At 44.3% G+C, this 16883-nt stretch overlaps 1 protein-coding gene across 1 annotated transcript in view; it reads right to left on the bottom strand.

Annotated features, from left to right (window-relative positions):
- Positions 1–7141, bottom strand: part of ARHGAP36 (Rho GTPase activating protein 36) — a 32020-nt gene extending 24879 nt beyond the window's left edge. Inside the window, exon 1 of the mRNA XM_019653920.1 lies at positions 6931–7141. Within this exon, the coding sequence (XP_019509465.1) occupies positions 6931–6988 (58 nt within the window). The 5' untranslated portion in view covers positions 6989–7141. The remainder of the gene's footprint in view (positions 1–6930) is intronic.
- Between the last annotated feature and the right edge of the window lie 9742 nt (positions 7142–16883).

The raw sequence follows: 16883 nt of genomic DNA, 5'->3' as shown, positions 1-16883 counted from the left end.
AATTCCTACAAATCTCAGGCACTTGGCTTCCCTGCTACTGCGGAGCCAGTCTGACACCTCCTCACTCTCCTCTGAAGATGCCAGCTTCACTTCCACTTCCTCACAGTCCCTTTGTGAGGCCTCTCACTCTTTAAAGCTTCTCTCCCTTCCTCCCCACCCCCCACACACCCATACCAGTGGACTACCTCTCTAAATCCTGTTGTGCAAGTCCCACCTGGATTCTTGAAGACTGTCTGGTTCACTCCAACTCAGTGTTCCTACCTGTGAAATGGAGGGCAAACCTCAACTTTGATGAAGCCAAAAGCCCCATGGCTACGGCTCCAAAGACGAAGTCCTGGACCAGAGGCTCTAAATTAGTGTAATGGAAGGCTGTCCTTAACACCTCCCACCCCAACCCTGGGATATGAAAGGCTTCCAGGACCTCTGTCAACATTGTCACCACCACGAGATAGACACACACACACACACACACACACACACACACACACACACACACCTTTCTTTGAAGCTTAAAACCCCCACTATAGGCCTCTCTTTAAAGTTCTTAACATGACTATTATATGGGGAATTGTTAAGGTGGAAGAATGTTTTGATAACCCCCATTACTGCCAAATGTAAACAGAAATTTGCCTGTTTTCACCCTAAAAAACAAGAACCTATTGGAGTTGGGCATCAAAATGTGAAGTTGAGGAACGAGACCTTGATTTCCCCCATGAGAGTAAAACCCTTTAAAAATCAGGACCTTCATCTTTTCCACTGGGGCAGAGAAGCTTTGGAGGGAGACAGCTTTGAGTTTATATCCCAGCTCCATCACTTACTTGCTGTGTGATCTTGGGAAGGTTATTTCATCTCTCTGAACATCAGATTTCTCATCTGTAAATTGGAGATGTCAACACCTGCCTTAGAAACTCTCACACAACTGAAGGAGGTAAAATATGAAAAGCAGCAGCCAAATGCCTAATATGTATGTATAGACAATGTTCAAGAAAAGATTAGCTAATTCCCTTCCTTGTTTATCCCCTCTGCTTTCTCATATAGCCCAGATTGTCTCAAACCGGGTGTTCAGGGACTGAAGCTGACTGACTGAACTGCCAATTTTCCTCATTACTGGTTTGTCTGACACTCTTGAAATAGCCCCTCTTCTTGTAGGATGATGTTTTGATCAGCCTAATGCAACCCCGGAAGAATTGGACCCTAAGTCCAATTCTCACTCTGCAGTTTCTCCGGGCAGTGTTAATGAGAGCAAGGTTTCAGATGTACTATTCCACACAGGAAAGTTTCAAACTATCTGCTCAGCATCTAGACTTCCCCCACCCCAACTATGGACTGAGCTCCCCAACCTCTCACTGCAGACCCAGCCACAACCTATCTCCGAAATATGTACCATTGTGTTCAAGAGAATAACAGCATGAATAATTCCTGATTAAACTGACCGACCACTCTTGTTTTGTTTTTCTCACCTTTACCCTAGAAATTAAGACATGTTCCCAAGGTCTCACTTTTTCTAGCAGCCATCAAAGTTGGGGGATAGATGGGACAATGAGGAGAAAGATGTGACGCTTCTCTGAGATATACTTTGCAGCACTTAAAATACAGCTCCAATTGGTTGTTATTCATCTGTTTGCAGTTAATGGAAGATAAAATCTAACCCTTGCAAAAAACAGTAATGAGAGAAGACCCCAGTCTGTGCCCTTTCCTTTCTGATACTGTTGCCTCCCTCTAGAGACCAAAACAAGTTATTACAAGCAAAAGCAGCATTTAAGAAGGGAGTGGTGGGGACGGTTAAGAAGTTGAGGGCAAGGGGTGGATATAATCCCAGGGAGGGACTAAGACGCTACAGAGTAGAGAAGTATTGAGATGCATGGCAGAAAAAGCTCTGGGAGGTTGGGTTTCAGGTTTTCTCAGTCTCTGGAAGATGCCTTCAACTGCTCCTTCTCCTTCACCTTTCTTACTCATCCTTCATACTACCACTCACTGACCCTAGACCCCACCGTGCAAGTTAATCCATTAATGAAACCCTCTGACGATTTAGGGGTTTAGAAAAACTGCTGCTGCTGCTACCCGTGTCTACTTCTGAGGAAGTGCTGGAGCCTCTATTTTGAGGAGGGAAGTGAGAGGGGTAACAGTTAAGAATCAGCCATTCCATGTGGAGAATAATAGTTGGAGCAGGGATTCAGGATAGGACCCTGCCATTTAATAAGCTTCCTTATTGCAGGGGCCAACTGGTTGCTGGGTACTGGATGCCTGTCCTGAGGAAGCTGCGCGGTTTCTCAAGAGGTGTATCTGAGATGTGATAGTAGCTGCCAAGGTTCATCAAACATGCCATCTACCTACTTGTACTGCTACATGGGAGAATAAATTATACTGCCAGAAGGAAACAGAAATCGTTTCCTAGTTACTCAGAGCCCCAGTGATGAGGACACAGGTGGTATTTGCATTGACTTTTCCTGCTAAAATGTGTACCTTTTCATAGAAAGGAATCTATAAGTAATAGAATAGATCAAAGACCAGAATTTACACTCTTGGCAAGGGAACATCACCAACATCATATTGATCACCTTATAAGTGTCTGCTGCATCTCAGCATAGGGCTAGGAGCTTTGCAAATGTGATCCCTTTTAATCTCATTCAAGCTTTGAAATCAGGTCAAAAGAAGTCGTAATACTTGCTCAGTCACTGTGTGACAGTGAGCAAGTTACTGAACCTCTCTGAACTTTTGTCTTTAAAATAAAGATTATGATACCAGAGATGTGTTATGAAAGTTAAATGAGATTGTTTATGTAAAGTAATTGGTACATACTAAATATTTGGAGAAGGAATAAAATGCATCTTTTGATACCTGAGTCATAGAAGGCATTTAATAGATAATAATAACAATTACTATTATTATTATTATTATTATTATTATTATTATTATAACCTGGAAATCTTGTCATTATTAAATCATTTTAAAAGAGGTTGAGTAACTTACTCACAGCACCACTATAAAAAGCAGGCCTAGGATTCAAACCAGTTCTGCCTATTCCCGCCCAGTGTTAGGGGATACTTCATGATCATTGGGAAGATCACATTTGGCTGATCTAATCTAATCTTTACATTTAAACTAAAATTTGAAGGAAAAAAATTCTTCCTATTAAACTATGTGCAGTGCAATTCTAGATTGTTGCATGGACTGTTTCCATAACCTAGGCTTTCAATTAGCCTTTGAAAAACCTGTTCTAATTATAAGAGTGATTTAATAACAAACCTAATAGAGATTTTAGGAAACAGAAAAAATTACTATTATTCCATCAACTTAATAGAATCTCTTACTTTATTTACCTGTTGCTGAATTTTCTTCCAATAGTTCAAAAATGCATATTTGACACAATTATAATCATACCATTTTCCATGTTGTCACCTATTTTTCATAAACATCATTTCTATAGTTGTAGACTAGTCTAACGAGTGGATATGTCATATAGTTTATTTAATCATTCCACTATTATTGGTTGTCTTACTAGATAAGTGTGAAAAAGGAATGATGTTACTTTCACGATTGCCATAATCACCCTCCGGGACCTGGTGTCCTGCTCTATCAATGCCCAACATGCTTTCCGTCATTTGATATTTAAGTGTGATGAATGTCAGCTCTACTGCTGGAGCCTGAGGTACGTTTGCAAGAGTATTATTCTCTGCCCGTTTTCATCACACAGATTCTGCATTTTATCCTCATGGTGGGTAAAGTGTGGGATAATGTAGAAACCTATGTAGAGACAAACTCTAGATTGTCACATTTTTTTTTCTTATGGCAAAATGTTTTTTGAGGTGCAAACAAGTGATTTACAAAAGAACTTTGGGAAGTTCTGCCATTGGTGAATGGGGGTGCTCGTCTGATACCTTGACCAAGGAAGTGGGGTGTCTCATTGGCAACCTTGCTCCAGGTCTGGAAACTGATCCTGTTGCAGTTCAACCAGACCTGGCCTCAGCAAATCAATTGGGTCCCATCTCCAAGAAAATATCAAATTTGTATGAAAAGTGGACCCCAGAGTCCCTTCAACTTTAGAGCTTTGGCTGCTTTACAGGAGTGCAATTGTCTGAGGCTATATGCAATGCCAAGAGTGAACTGGAGAGAGAATTTCAAATGGATCAATTGTGCTGTCCCTTTCCCTGGAAAATAAAACTATTTTTGGCCCCCATTTTTCCCAGAGCCCAATGATGCCTCTCCTAAATGTCTTTATATGGTCACCCATTGCCCATTGCCACCCTCAAAAGATTGTTCTGACATACCAACTATCTCTTGGGAACGGGGGTAATGGGTGGGTGATAGAACATTTAGAATACCTTCCCCACTCTTCCCAGTCAGCGACCAGCTAGTTCCCCCCCACACACACCTCCCACCCACCTCTGACTCCTGAGGATTTCTAGAAGGCATTTGAAGGGTGGCACCAATGGCAATGATAGCCCTACAAAATATAATTGCCCACAAAGTTACCCTTTCAGGATGTATAACATTTCTCAGGGAGAGTGCAATGAATGGGTTCTTACCTGATCATAAAAACTGTACTTATTTCAAAGCAATGTTGTGTGACTTAAACGAGTTCATATATGTAAAGGACTGAGCCTAAGGTGGAGCACCTGAGAAGTACTTCACATATATTAGCTGCTACTATATGAATAATAGAGCTGGTGTAGGCAGTGGTGTGCCACTGGCATATGTAGGGGCACAGGTCTCACCAGATTGGCAATGCAGCAGCAAATATAAGATCTTGTGCTTGGGTTCAAAATCCACCTAAATACCCAATGAAGACTGTGAAAAGAATTTAGGTTTACTTTTTAAAAAAGAGTAGCTTCAGTTGAAAGTATTTCCAATATAAATGAACTATTTGTGTGAACTGTGTGGCACATATATGGGATTTGTGTGTGGTGTGTATATGTATGATACGGGTATATTGTGTTGTGTGTGGAAAGTAAGTGATGCATGTGCAGTGTGTGTGGGTGTGTGGGGGTGTGTGTGCTCATGACTTTGTATGTGGGCATGTGTGGGGGTGGGAATGTGTATGTATGTTTGTATTTAAGGCTTTGGATCTGTGTACCATGAGTGTGACGCGGGCTTCCAAAAGAAGGAAAGTCAGCAATCCAGGACTATATTTATAGGGGCACAGCTGGAAATCCTCTTTTGGCCAGGTCATTGGGCATTCTCAACTTGGATCATGTTCAAAGAAGAGCAGCTAGATGTGGGTAGGCGCCTTACGGCCATGTCACATGTTAGACAGATGAAGGAACTAGGGAGGTTTGGCCTGGATAAAAACAGGGGTGAGTCGGGGTGGGGAAACGGGGAGATCTGTCACTGTTCCTTTGGGAAGATCACAAAAGTCAGCTCTAAGGCCATAGATTTGGGTTCAGTTTAAGGACAAGCCTTCTAATTCTAATAGACATGGCTGTCTTTAGATGGAGATGGGCTTCCTGGTGTGATACTGACCCCCCTCCAGTGGGGTTATTCATAGCGGAGTCTTCATATCCTTTATCTCATCAGAATTACACAGCAACCTGGTAGGCCAGGCAGGGGTGGACCTCCTTTTCCAGGCTTGGGTGTTTTGAGCCGTAAAGCCTTAAAAGGCATCTTATAAAGCTCCCTAATTATTATTTTTGACTCACCAGGATCACATAAATGAAAAAATATACAAAACAAAAAAATAAACTGTGTGTATGTGCATCTCTTTCCTTCTCAGAGACCTTGTGGCCTGTCAGAGACTGTAGTTGAACTAACTAAACATGCTGCAGTCCATTAGCAGTAGGTCAGGCTCCTGGGATGGTTCTCAGTAGGGTGCTGGGGCTGGCAAGAACTAAAAGCAGGATTCTGCTGAATTAAGCTGCTGAAGCCCCTGTCTCCCCGCCTGTGAGGGGGCAGAGGAAAGAGGAGACAACCCCAGGTTTGGTCTATGGCTGGTGACCAATGACGCACTCTCACCAATATAGATTTTGGAGGTGGAGACTATGGAAAAACAGGTGGTAGTGGGGGCAGGTGGCAGCCTGGAGTGGGTGGAGCTTACCAAGGGGGAGTGAAGGACAGTGTGGGTGAGGGTCCTGGGAAATCCCCAAAAGAAAACATCAGTCTCCTGAAACTTCAAGGAGGAAAAAATAATCAGTTTTCAAAATATACTTTATAGAAGCAGTTCCAGGGAAAGGGTGAGATGCCACCCACATATTTATACTGGTGCTGTGCTGTTTGCATACCTATATCCTCAGCTCCACAGGCAGAGGGGAGCCAAGCATTGATTCCGAGTACTCAAGGAAAGACCCAAGATTAAAGACCCCAGGCCTCTGCCATTGGGCAGTTTGGGGCAGTGGGCAGTTGGCAGAGCCTCAGGAAAACCAGATTTGCTGCCAACTCCTTGTATGACCTTGGGCAGGCCTTTCCCATCTCTGGGTTTCAATGTCACCATCTCTTAAATGAAGGGGTTGAATTCCATGACTATAAGGGGCCCATGCTGATATTGTAATTGAAATTGTGACAAGGAGGACAAGTTTCAGGTCAAAAGGACAACCCCCCCATCTTCAGGGCACCTGGACCCTCGGTGCCCTGCCAGGGGCGTTCATCCTTGGACCTTTAGGGACCCTGGGTTGCGGATGGCGCTCCTGCTGCGGATCTGGCCCCACTGCTCTGGTTGTCGCTGAGGACGGCTAAGCCAGCGGCTCCGCCCCCGCGCTCGCCCCGCGTCCTGCCCAGCCATTAGCGCGATTGCTCTCTGTTCCCGGCAAAGCTAGTGATTTATGCGGGGCCTCGACGGGGCAGTCCCTTGAGCCAGAAACAATTAGCTAAAAGCCAGCGGGAAGGGAAGCAAGGGGGCGGCCAGCCAAGCCCCAGGGCGCCCAGCCGGGGCTGCAGCCGCCGGCCGCCCCCGGCCAAGCGCCCCAGCCCCTCCCGCCCCACTCGGTGGGCCCTACTCACCACGGCGGGGGCGGGGCTCAAAGGCCGACGCAAAGAGGCAGTCCAGAATCCACGCCATGACCCGCGCTGTGTGCCGGCGCTAAGCAGCCTCGCAAACTAGCTTCCGCGCTGTCCCCAGCACTGTCCGCCCTAAGTAGCCCCTGGTGACCACGCCCTGAGCCGCACCCTGCACCCAGCTAAGAGTGTCTTGGTCACCGGACACCTCGGGCATGTCACGAAAGGGGCAGGGCCTCAGGGGAACCCCCCCCTTCCCGCCAGAGGAGAGGCCGCTGGTCCCACAGCCCCTTCCCCCACGCGGAGGGAGGCCACCACACAGCTCCTGTCCCGGGAAGTTCTGACTGAGGGCAGGACCCTGCCCCTACCCCAGGGAGCCCAGAGTCTGAGGGGAGACGCCATCTCAGCCCCGGTGAGCCCCGAATCTGAGAGGGAGGGGAGGTCTTTGACCCCTGGAGCCCTTCATCGGGTGCATAAAAGCGGGCCTGTCCCCAGAAGCTGGAATATGAGGGCGAGATGGTGCACCTGACCCAGGGAGTCTCAGATCTGAGGGTAAGACTGTATCCCAGACCTAAGAAACCCCACGTTTTAACAGAGACATCATCTCAGCCCTCAGGAGGCCCCATTCAGGCGGGAAGCAGCATTTACCTCAGGAACCCTCAATCAGGAGGGGCACTGCCTCAGTCTCTGGGAACCCCCTGTCTTAGTGGAAGCATCACCTCAGCCCTAGGTTGCTCCAGATCTGATTTTAGGTCTCTGATCTGTTCTAGAGAACCAAGAATGTGAGTAGCAGAAAAGAGTCTTGCCCCCCAAAGAGCCCTAGAGATGAAAGTAATTTTACTGTTCCAGCCCTGGAGGGAGATGATTTCCTGCCTGGGAACCTTTCTTTTGAGGGATCTGATCCCCAACAGAGAGAAAAGAAGTTAATGTTAAATAGGTATAAATATGGGATGCCCCCAGTTGCTGCTAACTTAGGGACTGGACTCCACCACCTATGCTTTTGCTCAAGGCACTGGCAGAGGAGGGGAACCAACATTTATTTTTAGAAAGAATTTGATATTTGATATTTCAATGGGGGTGGTACTGTGTTGGATTTCATTACACTTCTTTTATGGCTTTGTGTTTTTAAATTTTAAATACATACCATAATGGGCTCAGTGTTTAGGGCATCTGGTGGTGATAAACCAGCCCTGCTCCTAATCCTGGGGTAGAAGTAGCCACCAGTAATGGACCATATTGGGCAAGAAAGGCTTTCTAAACAAAATTTATTTTCCTGTTCGAGTCCAGGGGCCCAAATTAATTCATTCCCCGATTCTCCGATGGTAGTTGTACAGACAGGGCTCTATGGCTTATTTTTCTCCACTGAGGAAATGGGACTCTGTTGATCAAAATGCTAGTGAGGAGATAGAAAGAAATATGAAAAACCCTCATCCAACAGCTCGATTGCAGGCCTGAGGAGTGGAAACTGCAATCACAGATCCTTTGGGGAGAGTAGTTTTTACATTTGCTTTGCTAACCACTGATATTAGCATTAATGTGGTGAAAGAGTTGCAATAAATGGAAAAATCGCCTGTATTTTGCCATGCAATTGTTGACAAAGTAGAAGTATAGTCAGAGTTTAAAGGGCTTCCACTCGTTTTTCTTCCTATCTGGGAAACATGGTACCTCTTTGCCTTTGCATCAATTTCTAAATCATTTCCAAATTTCTGTTTTCTAAAAGCAATCAAAGACAACAAACATTCACCAGACCTGCTCTTTTTACCAATTTCTGCTGTATAAATACCCAGCCATCCAAGCCTAACAAGTCAGACATCTAGAAATGTCCAGTTTCAGGCTCTGGATATTGAAATTTCGCCCTTACCTCTTCCCATGAGCTTATTCACCACCAGCTTCTGTAATGGCCTCAGTGGGTTTCCTTTTTTCCCCTGCTGAATGAGCTTTTTTGGGGGGGTCAGGGGAGCTCCCTCATGGTATGAAGGCTCCCTGCCCAGTCCAATGCAATGGGCCTGAGTAACTGAAGTTTCTGATTCCAGAATAGCTGTACCTGAGGTACAAACTCATGACAACTATTCTTCTTCATTGTTTTTTTCTGCAAGAAGTGTGATGTGGTAAAGGAACAAAGCTAAGGATGCTCATAGACCTAGATTGGAAGCACAGTTCTGCTATGTACTAGTTATGTAATCTTAGGAGGATTATTTAACCTCTCTGAGGTTTGGTTTTCCTCATCTGTAAAATTGGAATATTAATAGTTGTGGATGAGCTCCAGGCAAACCAAATTCTGTTCTTTTGGGAAAAAAGAGAAGGGGAAATACAGGGATTAGAATTCTCAAAAAAAAAAAAGTTAGCAGTAAAGTTAGCAATTCTCTCCCTTCCCTTTTCTTTGACCAACCTCCTGGGCCACTTCATTACTTAGTGTTGCGTTTCCTCTGAAAATATCTGCCCTTAAATAAATGTTACATAGTAAGGGAATGCATTCATTCATCAATCCATCCATTCATTCAACAAATATTTATCAAATGTCTTTTGTGTGCAAGATATTGAGCTATGTATATAATGTTGATTCACTCAATGAATTATTGTACAACTATTTTTAAATGGATAATTTGGAAGCCTATATGATAATCTGAAAATATCCTTATGGTTATTTTAAATGAAAAATAATCAAATAATCAAAACTATTATAGACACTATTACATAAACAGTAAGGATAAATAATAAGCCCATGCATAGGGGAAAAAAAAGGCTAACAGGAAACACACCAGAATCTTAATAGTGATTGTACTTAAGCAATGCAATTATGGGGACTTTTTGACTGTTTTGCTTTTTTCATATTTTAGTATTTTCCAATTTTCTTTAATGAACATATATTATTTTCTGGAGTTAGAAAACATTACTTATAGAAAAAAAAATGCAACCTTGCCTCTTCTGAATAAAGGACTATACTAGGTAGGAGAATGACTAGAGATTTTAGTCTGGGCTTGGGCTACTGGTACATGGCACTGGGGCTCATTTTGGTGACTCAGAAAAAAGTAATAGTTGATCTGTGAGTATAATGCAGGACTCCCTTGTGCAGGGACACATAACCAGTGATGACACCTCCTTTCCAAGAATGCAGAGGTCCTTAGCACCCCCACTGAGCAGCCAGGAGCTTGCTAGCCTGGACCTTCCACCCCTCACCTTAAGGTCTGTGCTCACAAAAGGCACATTGGGTGTATCTGCCTTTACCCTGACAGCCCGGGACCTAGAACTGGACAGCTTGCTGCCTTTTCAGGGTCTCTCATTGCAATTCCAATGAAAAGCCAAGAACCCTGCTCCTTACTTAGGTCATTGTTTGTCATGAGGTCTTTAGCAGGAAGAAAACATTCTAACTTGGAAGAAGTCACAATGATGAAGTCAAGCTGGGGGCTTGTTGACTGAGAAGGAAGGCTTCAAACCTTCCTATCATGTTTTTCCCTAAAACTCAAAAGTACCTAGCACCCAGGCAAACAGTTGCTAATTAAATAGGATTCCAAGATTTACTGGGTCAAAGACCAGTAAACCTTGTCATGAATCAGGGTTTCCCAAGGTATGGTCCATTGGACCAGATGCATCAGAATCACTTGGGATGTGCTGTAACAATGCAGATTCCCTGCTCCCACTACAGATTTACTGAACAAGAATTTCTGGGCATGAGGCCCAGAAAACAGCATTTTTAGTAAGCTCCCCGTGGGAGCTCTTATACCAAATAAACTTAAAAAAAACTAACGTAGAGGAAATACGTTTTTCCCTGAAAACCCTCCAGCCACTGTCTCTTCCCATTGTACTCCAATCACAAGGAACATTGGGGCAGCTCTTCAGAAAACTTGATCCTTTTAATCCCGCTCTAACTTCTTTTGGGTGTGTAGGTAAATATGTAGCATGAGAAACTGAGCAAACCTCGAAACTTGACTCTTGGTAATATTCAAAATAAGTGTATTCCATAAAGGCCTTTCATTTGGATTTTCTAAGAATCCATGTGTGCATGTCTATATAGCATTTTCAGTCAGGTTATCTTGTTTGAACTCCCTTCTTGTTAGGTTCCTTTCATCAGGCAAGAGGCAGCTGAAGCACAGTGGAAAGAGCATGGCATTTAAAGTTAAAACATCAGGAGTGAGGCTGAGCATGCTGACTGCCTGGCTAGATGAATGCAAGAATGTCTGCTTTCCAACCTGAGCCCCAGGCTTCACCTCTTGGAGCAGGGGTCCTTGTCCCCCTACCTGCCTCCCTCAACAGGCTCTTCTGAAGGTCTCCACAATTTCAGGAGTAAGATAACAAAGGATTTAACCCCCAGGGCCCATGGAGAAAATTGGCAGATTAGCAACCTTGCCTCCTAACACACCCTGTGGAGGAGTCCTGTAAGAAGGTACACATGGTGTGTACAGGAAGTACATGTGCTCTGTAAAAGGTGCTATAAGCCTTAGGACCTTCTGACTCTGCCTCCCGACTTTTCTGTTTGGTAAATATTTATCTGAGCTCATGCTGAACATATAGTGAAATCATAGGGGACCTTCTGGGACCTCTCTGAACTTCAGAAGGGCCTCAGTTTCCTCACTTCTCAAATGGGGTTATACAGGGAAAACTTGAAGTTCCTTTCCAGTTACCTAGCATTCTTACGATACACGCCTTCCATGGCACTCCTTCCCTCACCCCCCCATAACACTATTACTTCCAAACATTTTCAAATTGCCAAAGCCTGACAAGGTCTTGGCACCATCTTTATGAGGTAGAAATGGAAGAGAAATATTCCTGTTTTTTTAACTTAGAAAAGCTGAGGCCAAAGACAGTGACTAGCCCAAAGTCACCCAGGGAAGGAGAGATGAGACCAGCCTCCAATCTCTCGCTGCCCTGCCTGTTCTTTTCCAGCACCCCTCACTATATCCCAGGAGCTGTCTGTCAGTGTGATGACACCACTCATGAAAATGCAAGTTTCATTCTGACACTAGGAAGACAGAGCTACAATTACGCTTCAGTCCCCAAGTTGGCAGAGAAATTGCTTTTAGTTGACAAGTGCATCTCCCACACACATACACCTTTGGTTGAATGAAAAGATAAAATCAAGTTAAAAATCCCAAATGCTTACTTAATTTTGTAAAGCATTTTGCTCTTTAAGCTAGGGGTAGGCAGGATAAAAGAAATTTCCAACTCTAGAAGTCTCAACAGGGTGGGAAGCAATAGTATAAATTAAGGGTGAACACAAAAAAATGTCAGAAAGCAGAAAAAGTAGAGGTGATCTTTTAGTTTTGTGTCATAATCAATAAGAGAAAATGGACTTACCTGAAAAAAAAACTAGAAAGAACTGGGGTGTGTGTTTATGCTTTTGAAAAACTGCAAAAGATGCCATCCACTGAGTTTACATTATAGTTGAAAATTCCGTGACTTCAAGTAACAAGAGTTTGGGGGCTGAGTAGGGGGACTATTCACTTCCAGAGACCTCCAGGCCTGAGCTTTACTAACACTGAAAGTGATCTCTGCAAATCACTTGTCCTTGTATGTTTAAGTGTGGCAGCTCCCACTGTGCTCTCATATCTGTTTTCACATGTGAACCCCTTATAGCTTTGGGAGGTTGGCAGGACAGAGATTAGCATAACCCCCATTTTATAGATGAATAAACTAAATTTCAAGAAGTGAAGTGTCTGCCCCCCCTTCTCTTTTGGTTCAGAACCTATACTTGAATCACTGGCTGTGCCTCCTTCTCTGGTGCTTGGCTCCTTCTCACACTATCCATATCCAAGCAGACTGAAATCTGGTCTTTAGATCTCATATACTTCCTGATCCCCTTTGGACTCCAGAGACTGGACACTTTCCCCTAGCTGAGAATTACAAAGCCTTTACAAAGCTTCCCCACAAACATCCTTATTCTTAGGAAGTATATGCTGAAGTATTTCAAAGAGGAGTGTCATGATGTCTGCAAAATACTTTCGGGGGTGGGGGAGGAGGTCAGGAGAAGGAGAGTGTGCAAATATGGTAAATTGTTAATGAAAGTATGTACAAGTATTTTTTGTGCCATTCTTTCAATTTTACCATATGTTAAAAAGTTTGAAAATACAAAACATGGGAGAAATCTCCCCACCTAGGTGGCCACCTCACCTGCCTATAGTAAAATCTGGGAGTCAATGACACATCCCTTCCCACAAAGTTCCACCTCAGGACTCCATCAGAAAGGCTCAGCCTCAAGCACCGAACCAGCTCAGCAGGAGGTACAAGCTAGACCCATGAGTGGTTTTGATGTCTCAAGTGCAGCTCGAGTGATGGTAAATGGCTGCATGTACTGAATGGGAATTTAGGGTGAGGGATCTGGTGGCAAAGCAGCTAAATGGGAGCCCTAGAGAAGGAGTCTCCCCATACATTCTAATCAGAACTAGAATTTTTCCAGAAATAGTTTTTAAAAATTTAGCATTTGCTTATCAGTGCTGGAAATGTCATGAGATCGACGGAGCGAAAGTGACTTATCTATCATCCAGCAAATTAGTGGCTGAAATGAGAGTAGAAAACCAAGTGTCCAGATTCCCAGTCCAGGGCTCAGTCCATTACATCACATTCTCATCCCACCTTGGGTCCATGGGCTCTTGAAAGGTCATATGTCCACCCCAGCCAGGGCTTGCCCTCTTCATACCAGCATGGCACTTGGGGGATTTGCAACCAGCGACAGTCCCTGCAACTGGCAGCAGAGCCAGGCACCTGAAGGTAGCACCTGTGACATCCCATTAAAATGAATGACCACCCTCTGAAACTGAGATGGGTCAGGTGGAATCTGGGAGCTGCACCTTGAGAGCAGAGTCAGTCCAAGCCTGTGTAGCTTGTGCGCCATGGATATTCAATGCAGAAGAGGTCATGGAAAATGTCCTGAGCACTGTTTGCTGGAGAGTTTTCTACCTCTCTTGGACCTCAAGAGATTTATTGATGATTTTCAGGGCAGTCATTCTGGTTCATTGGTTTAGCTACCATTACACCTGAGGGGTCAGGCGTGGGGAGGGGGGTGGTCTGCCTGCTGCTTTCCTTGGTCTCTCTGCTCACAAAATTGGCTAATGGGACAGCTTCGCTGGACCCTCATGAGCATGTTGGGATTAATGGCATTTGACTGTAGATCATGAGCAATCACATCAGTAGCTGAGGGTGGGGGTGGATGGCGCAAGCAGGGGAGGAAGAGAGAAGAGCAAAGGGGGAAGGAAGGAAAGGAGGGAAGAGAAGGACAGAGGAAAATGCGGTGAAGGAATTTTCTTACACACCAACCCCTGAAATTTCTGAGCCGGTAGCTTCTGTCACTTTTAATCATCTCCTTTGTTAACTGCCATTTTTCAATGCAAACAAGTCTTTCTCCACTATAACTTAATCCTGGAACAACTCAGGCCTTAAGCGTGCACTCAGGGTTAGCTCCGGAGCCTTAGTTTTCCCTAGCATGAGTTGTTTGTCCTTCTCCCCTGCATTCCTACATCCCAGGCACTGTGGAGACTGGTATGTGAACAACCAGAGCTGGCCCCAGGACAAAAGACTCTAAGGCACAAGCCCCCCCGCTCTCCTAGTGACTGGGACTCAGCTCCCTCTCCTACTTTCAAACACCCAGGGCTTATAACTGCCCTGCCATTCTGCACCCCAAATCCCAGGAGACTTGTTGCACTGTAAGCTAAGAGGCAAGGCCAGGAGGGTCCATCAGAGCTGTATTTGCCTAGGACAAGACAGCAGCAATGCTGGAGAGGAGGGGTTATAGCTGGGGTCAGATCAAGTGGCACTAAGGCCATATGACACATTCAACAGGGGTGTGCATGTCAAAGAGCTGAAGACCAGATTATATTAAAAAAGGCCTTCTCTTGTCCTCAATAACATTTGGCTGGATCATAGGACTCTGGGCCTGTAGTGCCTTTGCAAATAACAGGAAAGCTCAAGTCTCTGAGTGACCGTGGACTCTCTCTTTGTTTTCAAGAGGGGGGTCTGGGTTGGTGATTTCAGGGAAGAAATTGGGGAGGAAGAGATTATGTGGCATAGGTATAGGTTGTAGATGGCAGACTTTCCTGGCTGGGCCATACTCTAGGGCCCAGTAGCAGAATGGGACTATAGCTCCTGCCCACCTCCCTAGGGAGAGAGCCACCAGTATATTCCCCCAAATCACACACCTTGCTGTCCTCAGAGATTGTCCCTCAAAACTACTCAGTGACAGTAAGATGCCCTGAAAGATATGGGGTCAGGAGTGGTGATATTAGTGTCCAAGGCCAGGTTCAAGTACTGAATGCAGAACCTTGGCCTCTCTCGTTTTTTTGTCCTTCCCTCCCACCTCAAAGGAAGATGGAACCATCGCTGGGTCGCTTTGCATTGATACTCAGCCCTTCTTGCTGTTGCCACCTCAGCCTCTCACGTTCTTGTCCCTTCAGCCTCTCTCCTTCCACTAACTCTTTCCCTCTGCCTACACATATCTTAACCTTCCCCATAAAACACAATCTTTCCCTCAGCCTTTCTCTACCTGCTTTTAGGTCTGCAAAACTTCTCAAATATATGGCCTCTGCCATCCACAAACTATTTCACTTCTTCCCACTTAATGCCCTCTATTGAAGGCCCTCATAGTTTCCTAACTCTAGATACAGTGGTCCATTGTCAGTTCTCAGGCATCTTGAACACTTGGCAGTATTTGCTCCCCCAGGATCCCTTTCTCCTCATTGATTGAAAGTCCCTCTTCCCTGAGCTGTACCTCACAAGTTTCATCTCTCTTCTCCTGCCTGTTCAGTAATCCTCTCTCACCTGCTTTTCATCTTCTCTTTCCCTGTGGACTTCTTCCTCCCTATAAGCCCACAAAGCTATTCAACCCTTCTCTGACCTTGAGTCCCCTTGTAGCTATCATCCAATCTTTGTTTTCTCAGCCTTATTCTTTAACATCTTCAAAGAGTATTGTAGACTTGCTCTCCTCATTTTTTACCATACACTGATCCCTCAATCCACATCAAGATGGTGCTTGCATGTCTACACACACACACACACACACACACACACACACTCCACTGAGATTCTTCTCACTGCAGCAAACAATGCCTTTTTGGAGGCATGATCCAAGGGGACATTAATTTTATTTGCCTTCTCTACAGAATGCTACAGTGTGAATCCTACCCCCCTCCCACTTCCACTTATTGAAGCTCTCTCCCCTTGGCTCTGAGGATTCCATGCTATACTAGTGTTCTTATCAATGATTTCTTTTTCTGGTTCTGCACTCTGCTCTGGTACCCTAAATAGGAGTATCCCTCAAGGTCCTGTCCTTAATAATGCTTTTGTGTGGAGAGGCTCATCAACTCCAATGGCCCTGATCTCTCTGGATCACTCACAGCACCTAAAACAGTGTAGTCCAAATAGGAGACAATTAATGTTTACCTAATTGATTAACATTTGATAATTGCACAGTGCCTGGTACATAGCAAATGGTCTGTAAAGGCTGTTATTAGGATCTTACAGTTTACAAACATTTCTTGTATATTTATCTTACTTCATCCTTATAATATCCCAACAAGGGTGATTCTTTATTACTCTCAATTTTATGGAATAGAGAAGGGGAATGAAGCTAACATCTGTTTCCTGCCTATTCTGTGCCAAGTGTTTTATACACATTTTAACTTTCACAATAGCCCTTGAAGTAGGTGTTCTTGACCACATTTTATAGATGAGAAAACTGAAGCTCAGAGAGGTGCTGAAGATCACAAGGATTATATAATTTACCCCCCTTTTTATTTTATTGTAAATTTGGTAATTTAGTGAGCAATACTCAGGAAGCATATAAAAACATAACAGAGTAGTATTATAATTATTGTTTACATATAAGTATTTTTTGAGTTTGCATTCCCGTGAAATGTAATGTCAAGCATATAAAGAGCTGAAAAGAAAAATAAAACCTTTCTATTTACAAACATTCCCTGCCTTTTCTCCCTGCATACATTATAATATAAGAAGAACTGATTATGATTATTTAC

The sequence above is a fragment of the Hipposideros armiger genome, unplaced genomic scaffold, assembly GCF_001890085.2.
Source record: "Hipposideros armiger isolate ML-2016 unplaced genomic scaffold, ASM189008v1 scaffold_210, whole genome shotgun sequence".
Taxonomy (NCBI): Eukaryota; Metazoa; Chordata; class Mammalia; order Chiroptera; family Hipposideridae; genus Hipposideros; species Hipposideros armiger.
This window is presented reverse-complemented; position numbering and strand designations above follow the sequence as displayed.